The sequence below is a fragment of the Musca vetustissima genome, unplaced genomic scaffold (genome assembly GCF_032173495.1).
Source record: "Musca vetustissima isolate MV318-11 ecotype Yass unplaced genomic scaffold, APGP_CSIRO_Mvet_v1 utg12681, whole genome shotgun sequence".
Taxonomy (NCBI): domain Eukaryota; kingdom Metazoa; phylum Arthropoda; class Insecta; order Diptera; family Muscidae; genus Musca; species Musca vetustissima.
This window is the reverse complement of record NW_026880608.1, coordinates 196,563-211,473: the sequence shown is the minus strand read 5'-3', so window position 1 is coordinate 211,473 and position 14,911 is coordinate 196,563. Positions and strand designations below refer to the sequence as shown.

Genomic DNA, 14,911 nt, shown 5'->3' with positions numbered 1-14,911 from the left:
CAACGAAAGAGGTAATTTGAATTTTCAATGAGAGATTTGAGTAGTAGTAGAATTGTGGATACCAAATTGCAACAACAACTACAACAACGATAATAATTACAATAACAACTACAAAGGCAGGCGTAACGTCAACGTTAACTGCGACCGCAGTTGTGTTGTTGTTGTCTTGTTAACTTATTGCGTGTACTGACAGTGTCAGTGAGGCAAGCAGCGGCAGCAGCAGCAGAATCAAATAATCGAGTGGTTTATTGTTGTTGTTGTTTTTGTGTTTCAGACAGGCCAGAAACAAGGCAACTGAAATTAGTAAGGCTGGCTAGTCGTGCTAGTAATAAAACGTGCGTCGCTCATATTGGTTGTCTACGAAGCAATTGGACGGGAAAACAAAATCAAGTTAACAGAAAAAGAGCCAAGAGGAGAAAAACAAGAAGAAGAAGAAAAATCAAAAAAATAAATCCAAAACAAACAAGTGAAACGACGACGAACGATAAATATTTTTGAATCAAGATAAAAACGTCATATTACCTGACACCAAAAATTAAAAGAGAAAAAACAACGAATTTTTCGAAACTAAAAAAATAAAAAATAATAAATTCAGTTTTTTGTTTAATATTAAAAAAATAATAATTTTCATATCTTAACAAAATGGTGGAAACCGTAATTACCGTTGAACGCACCCAAACCACACAAACCACTGCTCCCGGTGGTACAGGTGGCGGTTTGTCGGCCCTGAGGATTAATATTGGATATTTCCAAACGGTTCCTGGCATTATTAAACTTGTACAATTTGTAAGTTTTGATAATTGGAAAATATGTATATGATTTTTTATTAAAAAAAAAAATAATTTTGAATGTGAAATTGTAAAGAATTCCGTTTAAGTACAGTTGTGTTGATTGGAATAGCAATGTAATTTGTTTGTGGAATATATCCAACTCAATGGAAAATATAAATTTTGAGAATCTTAAAAGACAACTGTGAAAAAAAAACAGAAAAAAAATATTCAAATCAAATCTCCATATGGATGGATATTCAAGTCTAACCCTTTTTCAACAACATTTAAAATCTTGATCTGAAGCTTATTTGACACATTAGGTGTGATTGTTTATTTTCTGTGAAAAATACGCTGGAAATTCTTTTGTGTATTTGAGTTCTGTCGTGTCAAAATTTTGATAAACAAATCTTGCAAGAAAACATATGATCTACAAAATGCATAAAACAGCTGATTTAAACAATCAGCTGTTAAACCTGAATATGCTAACTGGAAACTTGTCTTTTGTAAAAACTTTAAATACAACCCTCAAATCTGCCTTTCAGAAATAATGAACGACTTTTTCCCAATAGAAACAAATCAATTGTTCCGTTCCAGAACCTAAAATAATCTACTAATTTTAAAAGTTTTACAACTTTTTACTCAAAACCCGTTCTTGAACCCACAAAACTGGTAAAACATTGAATCAAATTTAAGAAATACTTTATTTGAAATGCCTCAGGTTTGAAATAAGAAGAACGATTTCAATGCCAAATTTTTAACTTTTTCAAACTGTAACATAATTAAAAAAAAAAAATTGTTGTTGGTCTGAATATTATGAAAATCGATAAGTTCTACCGGAACTTTTTGAAAAAAAAAAATAAACGATTAGAATTTTAAAACACTGTCAGCGACAAGACACATTCTCCAAGATTCAAGCTGGCGGAGTTTCGATACTATGCCCTGTTATCATGCGAAATTTAATTATGACCGATATACAATAAATTTAAATGCTATTCTGTTTAATGCAGGTAAATCGACGTCACTAACAAAAACTAAAAAGCCCCCTATTACAAAAGACATTATTTGAAAAGCTTCAAATTAATTACAAAATATCATTCAACTATAGAAACCTAATTTACCGATAAACGTATTCAAAAGGCTTTCAAATCATTTAGTTTTTTTATCAACGTTAACTTATATTGTGCCCCAATTTTAGTTGGGTACTTTGAAAGTATTGGCCCTTTTATTTTTTTTCAACTGGCGACTGGGTTTAATTAATTGAAGAGATTAACAAAAAATCGTTACCATTCATTTTTGTTTGCTTTTTTATTTAAAAATAACCCAAAAATTTTGTACCTATATCTAATCTTTGAAAATTCAATTAGAAATTTCAAAAATAAAAGAAGTATATCAAACAAAGGTAAAAAAACATCAAAAACCAAACAACAAATGAAACGATCATATCAAAGAGAGAAAAAATTAATTCTGATAAGAATTATGGAGGAGTTTGCCAAACATTTTTTTCATTTCGGATTTTTCCATAATTAATTGAATGAAATCAAGAATGTCTTGAAGAATAAAATGTCTTTTGTGTCTAGAATATCAGTGGTCTCATATAAAAACAATATAAAATTAGCCCAATGATGGCATATAAACATTAACCTTGTCCATTTGTTTTATGTACTTGAAAAAAAAAAACGAACCATTTAATTTCCCATTAAATATTTAATAACTGAAATGAAAAACTGTTGTTTTGCTGTTTCCCACAACAAGTTTATGTGAGGGATACTTAGAGTTTTATTACTAACCACACACCCACCCACTTTTTCACTTTAATTGTACACAGGACAGGGAAATTATTTTGTCCTTCGTGCGTTCACGAATGGCAAGCACCGTCATAGACGTAGAAGTTAATCAAATCCTTACCAAATGTAGACAGACAATTGGAATACTGTGACTTAATGGTAAAAAAATTATTATTATTTATTCTAAGAAAATTAGGAATTTTTGATAGGAAAAGGTACTATATATTTTAATGGGCTAATAATCAAAATATATTACATTCAAATAATTAACCTCGATATAAACATTAACACATGAGGATATATAGCAAAATGTGAATATCAGTAGAGAGCGTCATCAAGAAGAGAATGGCAGCACTAAAATAAGCAAGGACACTTACCATAGAACACAGTTCAAGGTGGCGTATTTCAAGGCAATGATAGATAGATAGATAGGTAGCCGTATTATAGACAGGTTGCAATGCGTGGGGCCCAAAGGTTACGGACACCTAATAATGAAAATAAATGGAATTCTAATACTCAACCTCGATATTAACATCAACACATGAAGGTATATCAAAATACAAATATCAGGTGATAGCGACACCAAGAAGAGAAAGGCAACACTATTTTTAGCAAAGATAGATGGTAGCCCCATAACCTAGGATAGGTTGCAATATGTGGGGCTTTAGGGTTACGGACACATCATAAATTTATTTTTGCAACAGCGATTTTTTTCATTTTATACTAGTGGGCCCCTCGAAGTAAAATCCTGTATAATTTCCTGCATCAACACATGAGAATATATAGCAAAATAGGAATATCAGAAGATAGCGACACCAAGAAGAGAAAGGTAACACTAAAATAAGCAAGGATACCAACTAGGGAACATAATTCAAGGTGGCGTATTTTTTGGGCAACAATAGATGGTAGCCCCATTACCTAGGACAGGTTGCAATGCGTTGGATCCAAGGGTTACGGACACCTAATAATGAAAATAAATGGAATATTAGGAGATAGCGACACCAAGAAGAGAAAGGCAACACTAAAATAAGCAAGGACACCAACCATAATTCAAGGTGGCGGGTTTTTATGCAACGATAGATGATAGCCCCATTACCTCGGATAGGTTGGAATGCGTGGGGGTCCAGGGTTACACACACCTCATGGGGATCCCTAACAGTTTATGATACTATGGACTCAAGTTTTAGGGAATCCACAAAGGGGTTCATATTGGGTTAAGTACGGCTTTTTTTTGAGGACTTTTATATTGCAGGGAACATCAATCAAGTGGTCTTGTCCTATACAAGTGGTCTTATGGAGGACCAAGTGGTCTTATAGAGGACCAAGTGATCTTATACAGAAACAAATGATCTTATAGAGGACGAAGTGGTCTTCTATAAGACTAATAACAAGCGTAGATTTTTTAAATATTTTTTGCAAGGACTATTAGGCCACAAGGTGCTGATTTTTTAAATATTTTTCTTCAATGACTACAAGTGGTCTTATAGAGGACCAATTAGTCTTATAGAAGATCAAGGGTTCTTATAAGATCCAAGTAGATTTTTTTAAATATTTTTTTCAAGGCGTAGATTTTTTAAATATTTTTTTCAAGGACACTAGACGTAGATTTTTTTCAATATTTTTTTTAAGGACTATTAGGCCACAAGGCGTAGATTTTTTATATATTTTTCTTCAAAGACTATTAGGCCACAAGGCGTAGATTTTTTAAATATTTTTTTCAAAGACTATTAGGCCACAAGGCGTAGATTTTTTTAAATATTTTTTTCAAGGACTATTAGGCCACAAGGCGTAGATTTTTTTAAATATTTTTTCAAGGACTATTAGGCCACAAGGCGTAGATTTTTTTTAAATATTTTTTTTCAAGGACCATTAGGACACAAGGCCTAGATGTTTTTAATATTCTTATAGAGGGCCAATATAGAAGATCAAGTGATCTTATAGAGAACCAAGGAGACTTATAGTGGATGAAGTGGTCTTATAGAAGGGCAACTGGTCTATTAGAAGCCCAGCCGGTCAAATGGGTGACAAATTGTTTTAGAAGACCAAGCCGTGTTATGGACGACTATGTGGTCATATAAAAGTCCAAGTGGTCAAATAAATGATATATTATTCTTATTGAAAACTATTTTTTATATAAGACCAACTGGACTTTTAGAAGACCATTTAGTCTTTGAGATCATCAAGAGATCAGACAGAGTAACAACTGGCTCCAAAGAGGTCCAATAAGTTTACTTAAAGATCAATAGGTCCTAAAAACGACCTATTGGTCTAATGGAACGCCTATAAGAAGCCCAACTGGCCTAATAGATTATCAGATAATCTAATAGAATAGATTATTTTTCTTAATGGATCCACACTTTTCTTATTTATAAACTCTTGACTTTTAGAAAATCCCACTTAGCTTGTAGAAGTCTTCTATATACAGGGAACTCTCGATAGTGTGAACATCCAAAACAGCGAACTCTCGATAATGTCAACTAATTAATGTCGGGGTAGTTCATATTTTCGAATTTGTGCATATTTTCGACCAGCTAATCCACCGCTAATTCTCTGAACTTTTCAACATTTTAATGCCAATTTAAGTGTTCACATTATCGAGAGTTCACTGCACTCCCTAATTATCTCCCCTTTCCCAATCATATGCTTTGGTGTCCCTAATGTTTCAGTTTTTTATATTATTTAATAAATATTTGAAAATATTTCTTTTTAATTATTTCTAATACATATTTGAATTTTGCAATAAAAACACAAACAACAACATGATTCACCCTGCCGCCTTAATGATCATACGGATGACCATATTTATATTGTTTATTCAACTGGACTGGGAAAATAATAAAAAAACACAACAACAATAACAAAACACACAAAATATATAGCAGCTGTTTGTTTTCTCAAAATTTTAGCGCTTATTTTTTTGTTATACACCGCACCACCACAGACAACAGCCCCAAACCGAGACCAAAAAAATCAATGAAGAATTGATGTGACCCACTCACTCGCACATTTCGGCACTTGTGAGTAGCCAAAGTGTGTGTGTGGTTGTTGTTTATAAAAATATACAATTATTATTGGGCCAATAACCAAAAAACCAACAACAACCAAATATTTAAATATTTCAATACATTCAACCGCAAATATTGGCCACCTGTATTGGGAGCAAAAATAAATTAGTATTTGATTTTTCTAAATTTTGAACTTTGCAATTTTTTTATTTTATTTTTTGTTGTATATTTTTTATTTGTCAATGGCAATAAAAAAAAAAAAAACAGAGTACAACAACTATTACTCTAACACCCTGACATTATCATGCAGGTGTGAACGGAACTTGGTCTAAGAGATAGTGGGGCTAATAAACGTTATGTGGCATGACAATATCATGAGAATGAAATTAAAAAGAAAAAAATAACAAATTTTGACTGTCGTCACTTCAAAGAACGGGAAACGAAATTTTTATTTTTTATTAAATAGGTAGACCTATACGATGATGGGTATATAAGTTTTATGAAAAAGGTGTAGCACTGAATGTGAAATTTCCACCTGAAATCTGTATTAAATTCGAAGGGGTTTGACTTTCTTAAAATTATTTTTGAAGTTGGCAAAATATTCCTTTTCTTAATTAGTTTCCACAGGCAGTTGATCCCACTCCTTTCCTCTTTTTTAAACCATATATTTCTTTATTTCATTATTTTCTTTTAATTTGTATTTTTGTCTTTCCCCCCGATTTTTTTATTGCAAATCCCCTGCCCATTACTACTTGTATATCAGATTTGCGTGTGTATGCGTTTCTCTTTTATTTTTTTGTTTTACTTTTCAATGATAAATGAAAAGATAGAATTCTAATTTTATAGAATTAACTAAAAAAAGAAGACGAAAAAAACAAAAAATAAATTTGGCAGTGAGCTCAATGGAATGGCAAAATGTGTTACAAAACCGCCATCAAAAAACCAGATAAAATCAAAACCAAATGCCCTGGTGAAAAAAGTGACAACGACAAGTTAACACATTTTAAATTTTATTTAAAAAAAAACACACACATACAACAACAAAAAATGTATCTTATGATTGCGGGGAAATATTAAGTTTTTGTAAGATAAACAATTAAATCAAAATTACGGATTATATTTTCCACGCCATCTAGTGGCGTGGGTGTGTGTGATTAGCAAATGGCTTCCCCTTGGGGAGATTTTTAGAGGGCGATGTGGATTTATGAACGACCACTCTTATAAGACCACATGAACTCATATTAGACCATTTAGCATTCTATGTAGGCTTACTATAAGACCTGCGGGTCTACTAAAAAGCTATATAAAAACAGGGGGTCTTCAGTAATATCATACTATATTACCATGCTTTGTCCTCAGTAAGACCACTTGGTCTTCAGCAAGACAATTTGGTCTTCAGCAAGACCATTTGGTCTTCAGCAAGACCACTTGGCTTACTTGATTTTATATATAAGAACACTTGAACCTCTAAAAAGCATTTTCTGCAAAATCGATTTTTTTATTTATGCCGGTCCTGCAGCAAAAGAGGGATATATTTCTATAAAACCACACTGTTTCCTAAAAGATCACGTGATCTTCTATAAAACCACATGGTTTCCTAAAAGATCACGTGATCTTCTATAAAGCCATTTGATCTTTTATAAATATAAGATATATAGAATATATATATAAGATATATAGAATATATATATATATATATATATATATATCAAAAATATTTTTTAAAAAATCCACGCCTTGTGTAGGAGCCCAAAACTATTTTTTAAAAAATCCACGCCTTGTGTAGGAGCCCAAAACTATTTTTTAAAAAATCCACGCCTTGTGTAGGAGCCCAAAACTATTTTTTAAAAAATCCACGCCTTGTGTAGGAGCCCAAAACTATTTTTTAAAAAATCCACGCCTTGTGTAGGAGCCCAAAACTATTTTTTAAAAAATCCACGCCTTGTGTAGGAGCCAAAACTATTTTTTAAAAAATCCACGCCTTTGTTATTTTTTAAAAAATCCACGCCTTGTGTAGGAGCCCAAAACTATTTTTTAAAAAATCCACGCCTTGTGTAAAAAATTATTTTTTAAAAAATCCACGCCTTGTGTAGGATATTTTTAAAAAATCCACGCCTTGTGTAAAAAACTATTTTTTAAAAAATCCACGCCTTGTGTAGGAGCCCAAAACTATTTTTTAAAAAATCCACGCCTTGTGTAGGAGCCCAAAACTATTTTTTAAAAAATCCACGCCTTGTGTAGGAGCCCAAAACTATTTTTTAAAAAATCCACGCCTTGTGTAGGAGCCCAAAACTATTTTTTAAAAAATCCACGCCTTGTGTAGGAACCCAAAACTATTTTTTTTTAATAAATCCACGCCTTGTGTAGGAGCCCAAAACTATTTTTTAAAAAATCCACGCCTTGTGTAGGAGCCCAAAACTATTTTTTAAAAAATCCACGCCTTGTGTAGGAGCCCAAAACTATTTTTTAAAAAATTTCTTGTTGGGAGCCCAAAACTTTTTTTAAAAAATCCAGTTGTTTTCCTATTTTTTAAAAAATCAGTTAGCTTTTTTAAAAAATACGCCTTGTGTAGGAAAAACTATTTTTTAAAAAATCCTGTGAGAAAACGATTTTTTAATAAATCCACACCTTGTGTCCTCCAAAACTATTTTTTAATTCTCTATGAGATTATTTGGTATTCTATAAAACGTTTTGATGTTCTATCATATGGCCCTCTATTCAAACACTTGGTCTTCTATAACACCACATCGTTTTCTATACGACCATTAGGTCTTCAGTAATACCATTGGGATTCTATTAGACCAATTGGTCTTCTCTAAGGTAACTTTGTCTTTATTAAATCGGCTGCTATTCTATAAAACCATTTGGCCTTCTGTAAGACCCGGTATGGGTTTTTACAAAAGCAAGTGGTTTTCTATAACATGACTTGTGTTATCCTTGTTATTTACAGGAGATTCCAATAAGCGGTATTTTTTTGAAGTTAGACTTTTCAGAGCCACAAATGCAACAACTTATCTTGGACAGAATTCCGGATTATGTTTCATACATTTTAAGGTTGGAATTACTTAAAAAATATATTCCAACTCGAAAAACCCTTTAGAAGGCATTTTTCCTATATAAAGTCCTCCAAACACATATATTTATGTCATTCCATTTGAATTTCGGAAAAAATTATCTTTGCATCTATAAATGTTTACACATTCTTAAATAATTTATTATGACTACATTCCCATATCGATGAATATAATTGCTGGCATAATTTAATTTGAAAGGTGATGCACAATGTGGCTGTCGTCATCGTGTCAATGGCGATGATGGCGATCGATCGATCAGCAACAACAATATCATCATCATCCGAACCACCATCATGGACATGATCATCATGATCAACGCCAACATATTCCATTTGTATTCCAAATGATGATGATTCAATTTTTTTTACTGCATTCATTGATCAGAGGCGAATAAATGCCATTCACAACAAGACGACGCTCATGATAGTCGTCGTATCTTTCAATGTTGATTTTAAAATTCCTCCCCTCTAGTGGCCAAACACTTGTCAATCCAGTGCAGAACACAAAATATTCTAACCATATATGGTAACTTGTTCGATTATTATGGTATCAATGTGAGTTTTTTTATTTTTGAGTTTTTCTTCTTGCTGTTTTATATTTCGTATTAAATGAAAGTGAAAACGATATTTTTTCTTGTAGTTTTTTTGTCGTTGCTTGGCTGCAAATTTTTTAATACAATTATCATTAATTGAACTATTGGCCTTATGAGTCGAAGTGAGTTGTAAAATACATAGACGGGAATTTATGTATATGTGTCATTGTGATTAGGTCAGTGAAGATACAAGAAATGGAGCAGGGGAAAGGAAACTCAGCTCGAACAGTTGGTATTTAATAGCAGATCAAAGAGTCAAGAAATCCTTTTAAATGCAAAGGGCCTTTATAGAAATCAAAATGATCTTGCAGCTGACCAAAATTATAAAAGCTTTCCCAATAATAGGTATTATTTTACCTATAAAATATTTCAAAATATTCAACAAAATTTCGAGGTATTGAAAATGAAATTAAAAATTTAATATCAATGTTCGCACAAATTTAATATCAATGGTCCCTGTAATGTCATAGGCCGGGGACATTTCAATTGATCTGCTAATTTGTACCCTGTGGTACAGGGCATTATGTCTTTGTACATATGATTGTAACAGGCAAAAGGAAACGAGGTAGACACATGGTTCCTTTTGAGAAAATGCATAGAATCACTTTCTGAATCGATTTATGCATGTCCGTCCATCCGTACGTTTGTCTATGTTAAATTGTAAACAAAGTACAGGTCGCATTTATAATTTGAATTGGATGATTTTGGCATAGTTCATTTATTTGGCCCAAAGACGAACACTATTGAAATTGGGAAAAATCGTTTCAGATTTAGATATAGCTCCCATATATATTTTCGTCAGATTTAAGGTAAATGGTGCACCAAAGTCCCTATATATCTTTCGATTTGCACGAAATTTGGCATATCATACTGAATTAAGACTAGAATGATGTGTGTTAAGTTTCGTGAGAATCGGTTCAGTTTCAGATATAGCTCCCATAAATATTTTCATCCGATTTAATGTAAATGGAGCACCAAAGTCCCTATATATCTTTCGATTTGCACGAAATTTGGCATATAGTACTAAATTAAGTCTAGGATGATATGTGGTGAAAATCGGTTCAGCTTTAGATATAGCTCCCATATATATTTTCGTCCGATTTAAGGTAAATGGTGTACCAAAGCCCCTACATATCTATCGATTTGCACGAAATTTGGCATGGCGTACAGAATTAAGTGTAGAATAATGTATGTTATGTTTGCCGGAAATCGATTCAGATTTAGATATAGCTCCTATATATATTTTCATCCGATTTATTGTAAATGGATAAACAAACCCCCTATATTTCCTTCGATTTACACGAAATTTGGCATAGCATACTGAATTGAGTCTAAATTTATGTGTGTTAAGTTTCGTGAAAATCGGTTCAGATTTAGATACAGCTTCCATATATATTTTCATCCGATTTTATATAAAGTGAGTCCCAAAGCCCCTATATTTCATTCGATTTCTACGAAATTTAGTACAGCGTACTGAATTAAGTCTAGAATGATGTGTGTTGAGTTTCGCGAAAATCCGTCCAGATTTAGATATAGCTCCCACATATATTTTCGTCCAATTTTATGTTAATGCCCATATATTTTTTTTTCGATTTGCACGAAATTTGGCATAGCATATTGAATTATTACTAGAATGATGTGTATTAAGTTCCGTGAAAATCGGTTCAGTTTTAGATATAGCTCCCATATATATTTTCGTCCGATTTTATGTTAATGGAGGACCAAAGTCCCAATATTTCTTACGATTTGCACGAAATTATGCATAAAGTACTGAATTGAGACCAGAGTTATGAGTGTTGAGTGTCGCGAAAATCGGTCAAGATTTATATATAGCTCCGTTATGTATTTTAGTCCGATTTGCTTATAAGGATTACATATTTACATTCGTAGTGAAGGGTATCAGATAGTCGGCCCAATCCAACTTTACTTCTTTCCTTACTGGTTTTTGTATATAAAGAAACTTCCTCAATTTTGAAATTTCCACATTCTTTGCCCACTGTGCACAGTATATGTCACGTTTTATATTTTTAAATATTTTTAGATATATAGTCAAAGAAACTACAACGAAATAAATTAAATTATCTTTTTTTAAAAGTTTTCATTTTGTATAAGAAATAATTTAGATTGTTGTTGTTGTTTTTTAGATTCTATAATTAAAAAATGATGCAGCCATGATGAAAACGACGTTGATGTTGTCATCAACATCAGCATTGGCTAATGAATGCATAAATTCTTATATCTATATAAATAACAAAAAAATCCATTTAAAATAAAATACACACAAATATAAGTATGTATATACAAATGACTTTACATATATCCAGCATCAAAAAAAGGAAAATTGTATTTGTGAGAGATTTTGTCAAATAACTTGTGTTGTTTTGTTCTTTTAATAAAAACACTGAGTTTTGTTAAAAAAATGTGTAGATGTTTGTTTTGACCAGATTCCTTGACATGACATCACAATAGCTGCACCAAAAGATAACATAACATGTTTATTTATATATTTTTTTTCTAAATGTCAGTTTTGAAAAAAATTATCTCATCGGTTAAAAAAAATACTCAAAACCTGCTCAATTTTAATTTATTGTTTATATACCAAAAATTATATCATCATGATTAATGGTTGTTATTATTGTTTATTGATTCTCGTATACGTTATATCAAAAATTTTCAAGTATGTAGTATGAGGAAATGTTTTTTATTAAAAATATATAAATATGTAAATGTATATTAAATTAAACAAATAAATATTTAAAAAAAAATTTAAATTATATAATATTCTTGTGCTAAAAATAAAATATTACAAAAATTTAAAAAGTCATACAAACAAATCTGGTATAAGACCGCTTGGTCTTCTCAATGATCATTTGATTTTCTAAAAAATTACTTGGGCTTCTATAAGACCACCTGGTATTCTTAAAACTTATAAAAAAAAATCATATAAACAAACCTGTTATAAGGCCTGGTATGCAGAAAATATTTCGAGGGCCTTATAAAACTATAAGATCCGTTACAGGAGTCACACCTAACGTTAATTTATTTATAAAAAAAATCTAAAAATCTCCTTTATTTTGTAAATATAAAATTCATTCATTTAAACAACTTTAAATTTGGTCATGTATTTAAAAAATAAAATATGGCATATTTTAGCGATCAATAAACGCCAGCGTCAGATCTAGTATCCTACTCCTCCTCCATAATGACAAACTAGACAACTATTTAATGACTTTGTTTCAGCGAACGGAACAGACGACACCCACTTAAAAATTTCAATAGTTTTGAATTTACGAAAAATGTATTTATGTATGTATGACATACGCACTCACGCCATACATACAAATTTATTTCGCTTTCAAATACTTTATGAGGCATTGTAGCATAGTGTCATTTAAGCAAAAATGGCAAATATTACATTATTTCTTCTGTTTACAGTGGTCGGCATATGGGGTTTAATTTTTAATATATTTTAGACATGATTGTTCGAAATATCAAAACCCTGAAAGGAATTTTAAAAATAAAAACTTGATAATAATAAAAAAAGTTAAAAATAACAAATTTAAATATTAATAATAATCGGAGCAATAATAAAATAAAAAATAATTTTTATAATTTTGCTAAATGGTGACGAGGAAAAGAAAGCCAAATGTGTTGCAAAATGGGACCTGACCATAGCATGGCGGTTATGGGGAAACATAGACTTCTATTGAAACGCTTCTGTGAAAACTTATTAATCGAATTATTATTAACCCAAAATGTCAATTTACAGCCACTTCTAATCCGAAAATTGGAGGTTATACCGTAAGTCGGACCGGTAAAATTTGAAATGGAGGTTATACCTTAATGCGGACCGGTATAGATTTCGATTATAATTTTTTGGTAGGAAAATTTGACACCCAATAAGAATTAAAAATATCAAATATGAAAAAAATTGTGTTAAAAAGTGAAATATTCCGACCACTGTATGTACGTTAAATGTGTGTGTGTGTGCATTTGAAAGTCTGCTAATGGTGTCATTAATTGTTATTTATGTTTATTATTACTATTAGGATTGCAAAATATCGTCGCCATTCATAAAATTGCCAAGTGCAGAGAGAGTTCAAAGCCGAAGTCTTCAACATGTTTTTATGATATTTTTTATAGAATCAATTAAATTTTTTGCGATCGTTTGACTAATAATTTATAATGTTAGCCTGCTCCACCATGAGGTGGACATTTAAAATACCTTTAATCGTTCGGGACTTTCGTATAATATGGGAAAGGAAAATTTGACACCAACTAGAGGCAATTGGGTTAAGAAACCAATCATAATCCTCAAAATGCCGGATAATGGATGGTGCCGTTATATGGGGGCTAATAAGTGGGACAATATTGATAGTTCTTGGGGAAAATATGTGCCGCCCAATGAGAATACAAAATATCGAGCTACGTCCAATTCGGATGAAAATTGTGCCCATACTCCTTAAAATACCGAAATTTGGGAGTTACTTCTTTATGCAGGCTCTCTTAAAGATGGTACCAATATAACAGCAAATTCGGTTATAAAACGTGTCAAAAATCGCAAAAAAAGGTGCGAATATTTTGGGGTATCGTCTTATGGTGGCTATGTTAAAAAGTGGACCAATAATGATCTTTTTTGTTAGGAAGATGTATTACTCCATGATAACCCAAAATACCAATTACAGCCAAATCGGTAGAAAAACCATGTAATAATTCCCAAAATACCGGATAATGTAGGGTACTGTTATATGCGGACTATGATAAAAAGTGGCGCCAATACTGATTATTTTTAGTAGGAAAATGTTTAAGCAATTAGTATCCATGTACCAAGTACCAAATTAAGGCTACGTCGGTTGAATAACGTGCCAAAAATCGTAAAAAAATATCGTATATTTTGAGTTGGGGATGTACAACATGTCGACCGATATATCCTATTTTCTATACCAAACATCCCATGAGTAGTAGCACTGTATGCACTATCTAGCTCTATGTTAAGTATAGTAAGCTTTATCGTGACAATTCAATATACAGACGGACGGACATGACTAACGGAATGACAAATTTAACAACTAAAAAAGTGCCAGTCGGTGTTGCCGACAGGTATATACCCTCAGCCTGTAGTTTACGGAGGTCTTCGAAGTTTTTATCAATTAGGATTAGTATTTAATGTTATTCAAATCGATTATTCAATTTGCTTCAAACATTTTTCAAGTTTGTATAATATTGACCTTTTTTGGGGGAGGTACCAGAGGAGATGACAGACGGGTGCCACCTTTGATCGGTTGTGCAAATAAAGATAAAGATAATCGGTTGTGCAAAATTGTGTTCCAATCGGACATTAAATTCGCCTGATATTAGATTTATAAATATTAAAAATGTTGACCCTTCGTGGGGGAGGTACCAGAAGGAGTGGACCAATGGGTTCCATCTTCAAACTTGATCTATTCTTGGTAAAGATAATAGGTTATACAAAGTTTGTTTCAAATAGGACATTCCATTCGCCTGATATTGGATTCATAAATATTGAAAATTTTGATCATTTGTGGGGGAGGTACCAGAAAGAGTGAACAAATGGATCCCCTTTTTAGGACCTGATTTAGACATCGTTAAAATAATGGGTTGTGCAAAATTTGGTTCAAATCGGACATTCCATTTGCCTGGTATTGGATTTATAAATATTGAAAAT

At 31.8% G+C, this 14,911-nt stretch overlaps 1 protein-coding gene across 1 annotated transcript in view; it reads left to right on the top strand.

Moving 5' to 3' along the window:
* The first annotated feature begins 642 nt into the window (after positions 1-642).
* The window catches only part of LOC133326312 (CKLF-like MARVEL transmembrane domain-containing protein 4), a 35,468-nt gene continuing 21,199 nt past the window's right edge, over positions 643-14,911 (top strand). The window contains exon 1 of the mRNA XM_061534982.1: positions 643-786. Within this exon, the coding sequence (XP_061390966.1) occupies positions 643-786 (144 nt within the window). The remainder of the gene's footprint in view (positions 787-14,911) is intronic.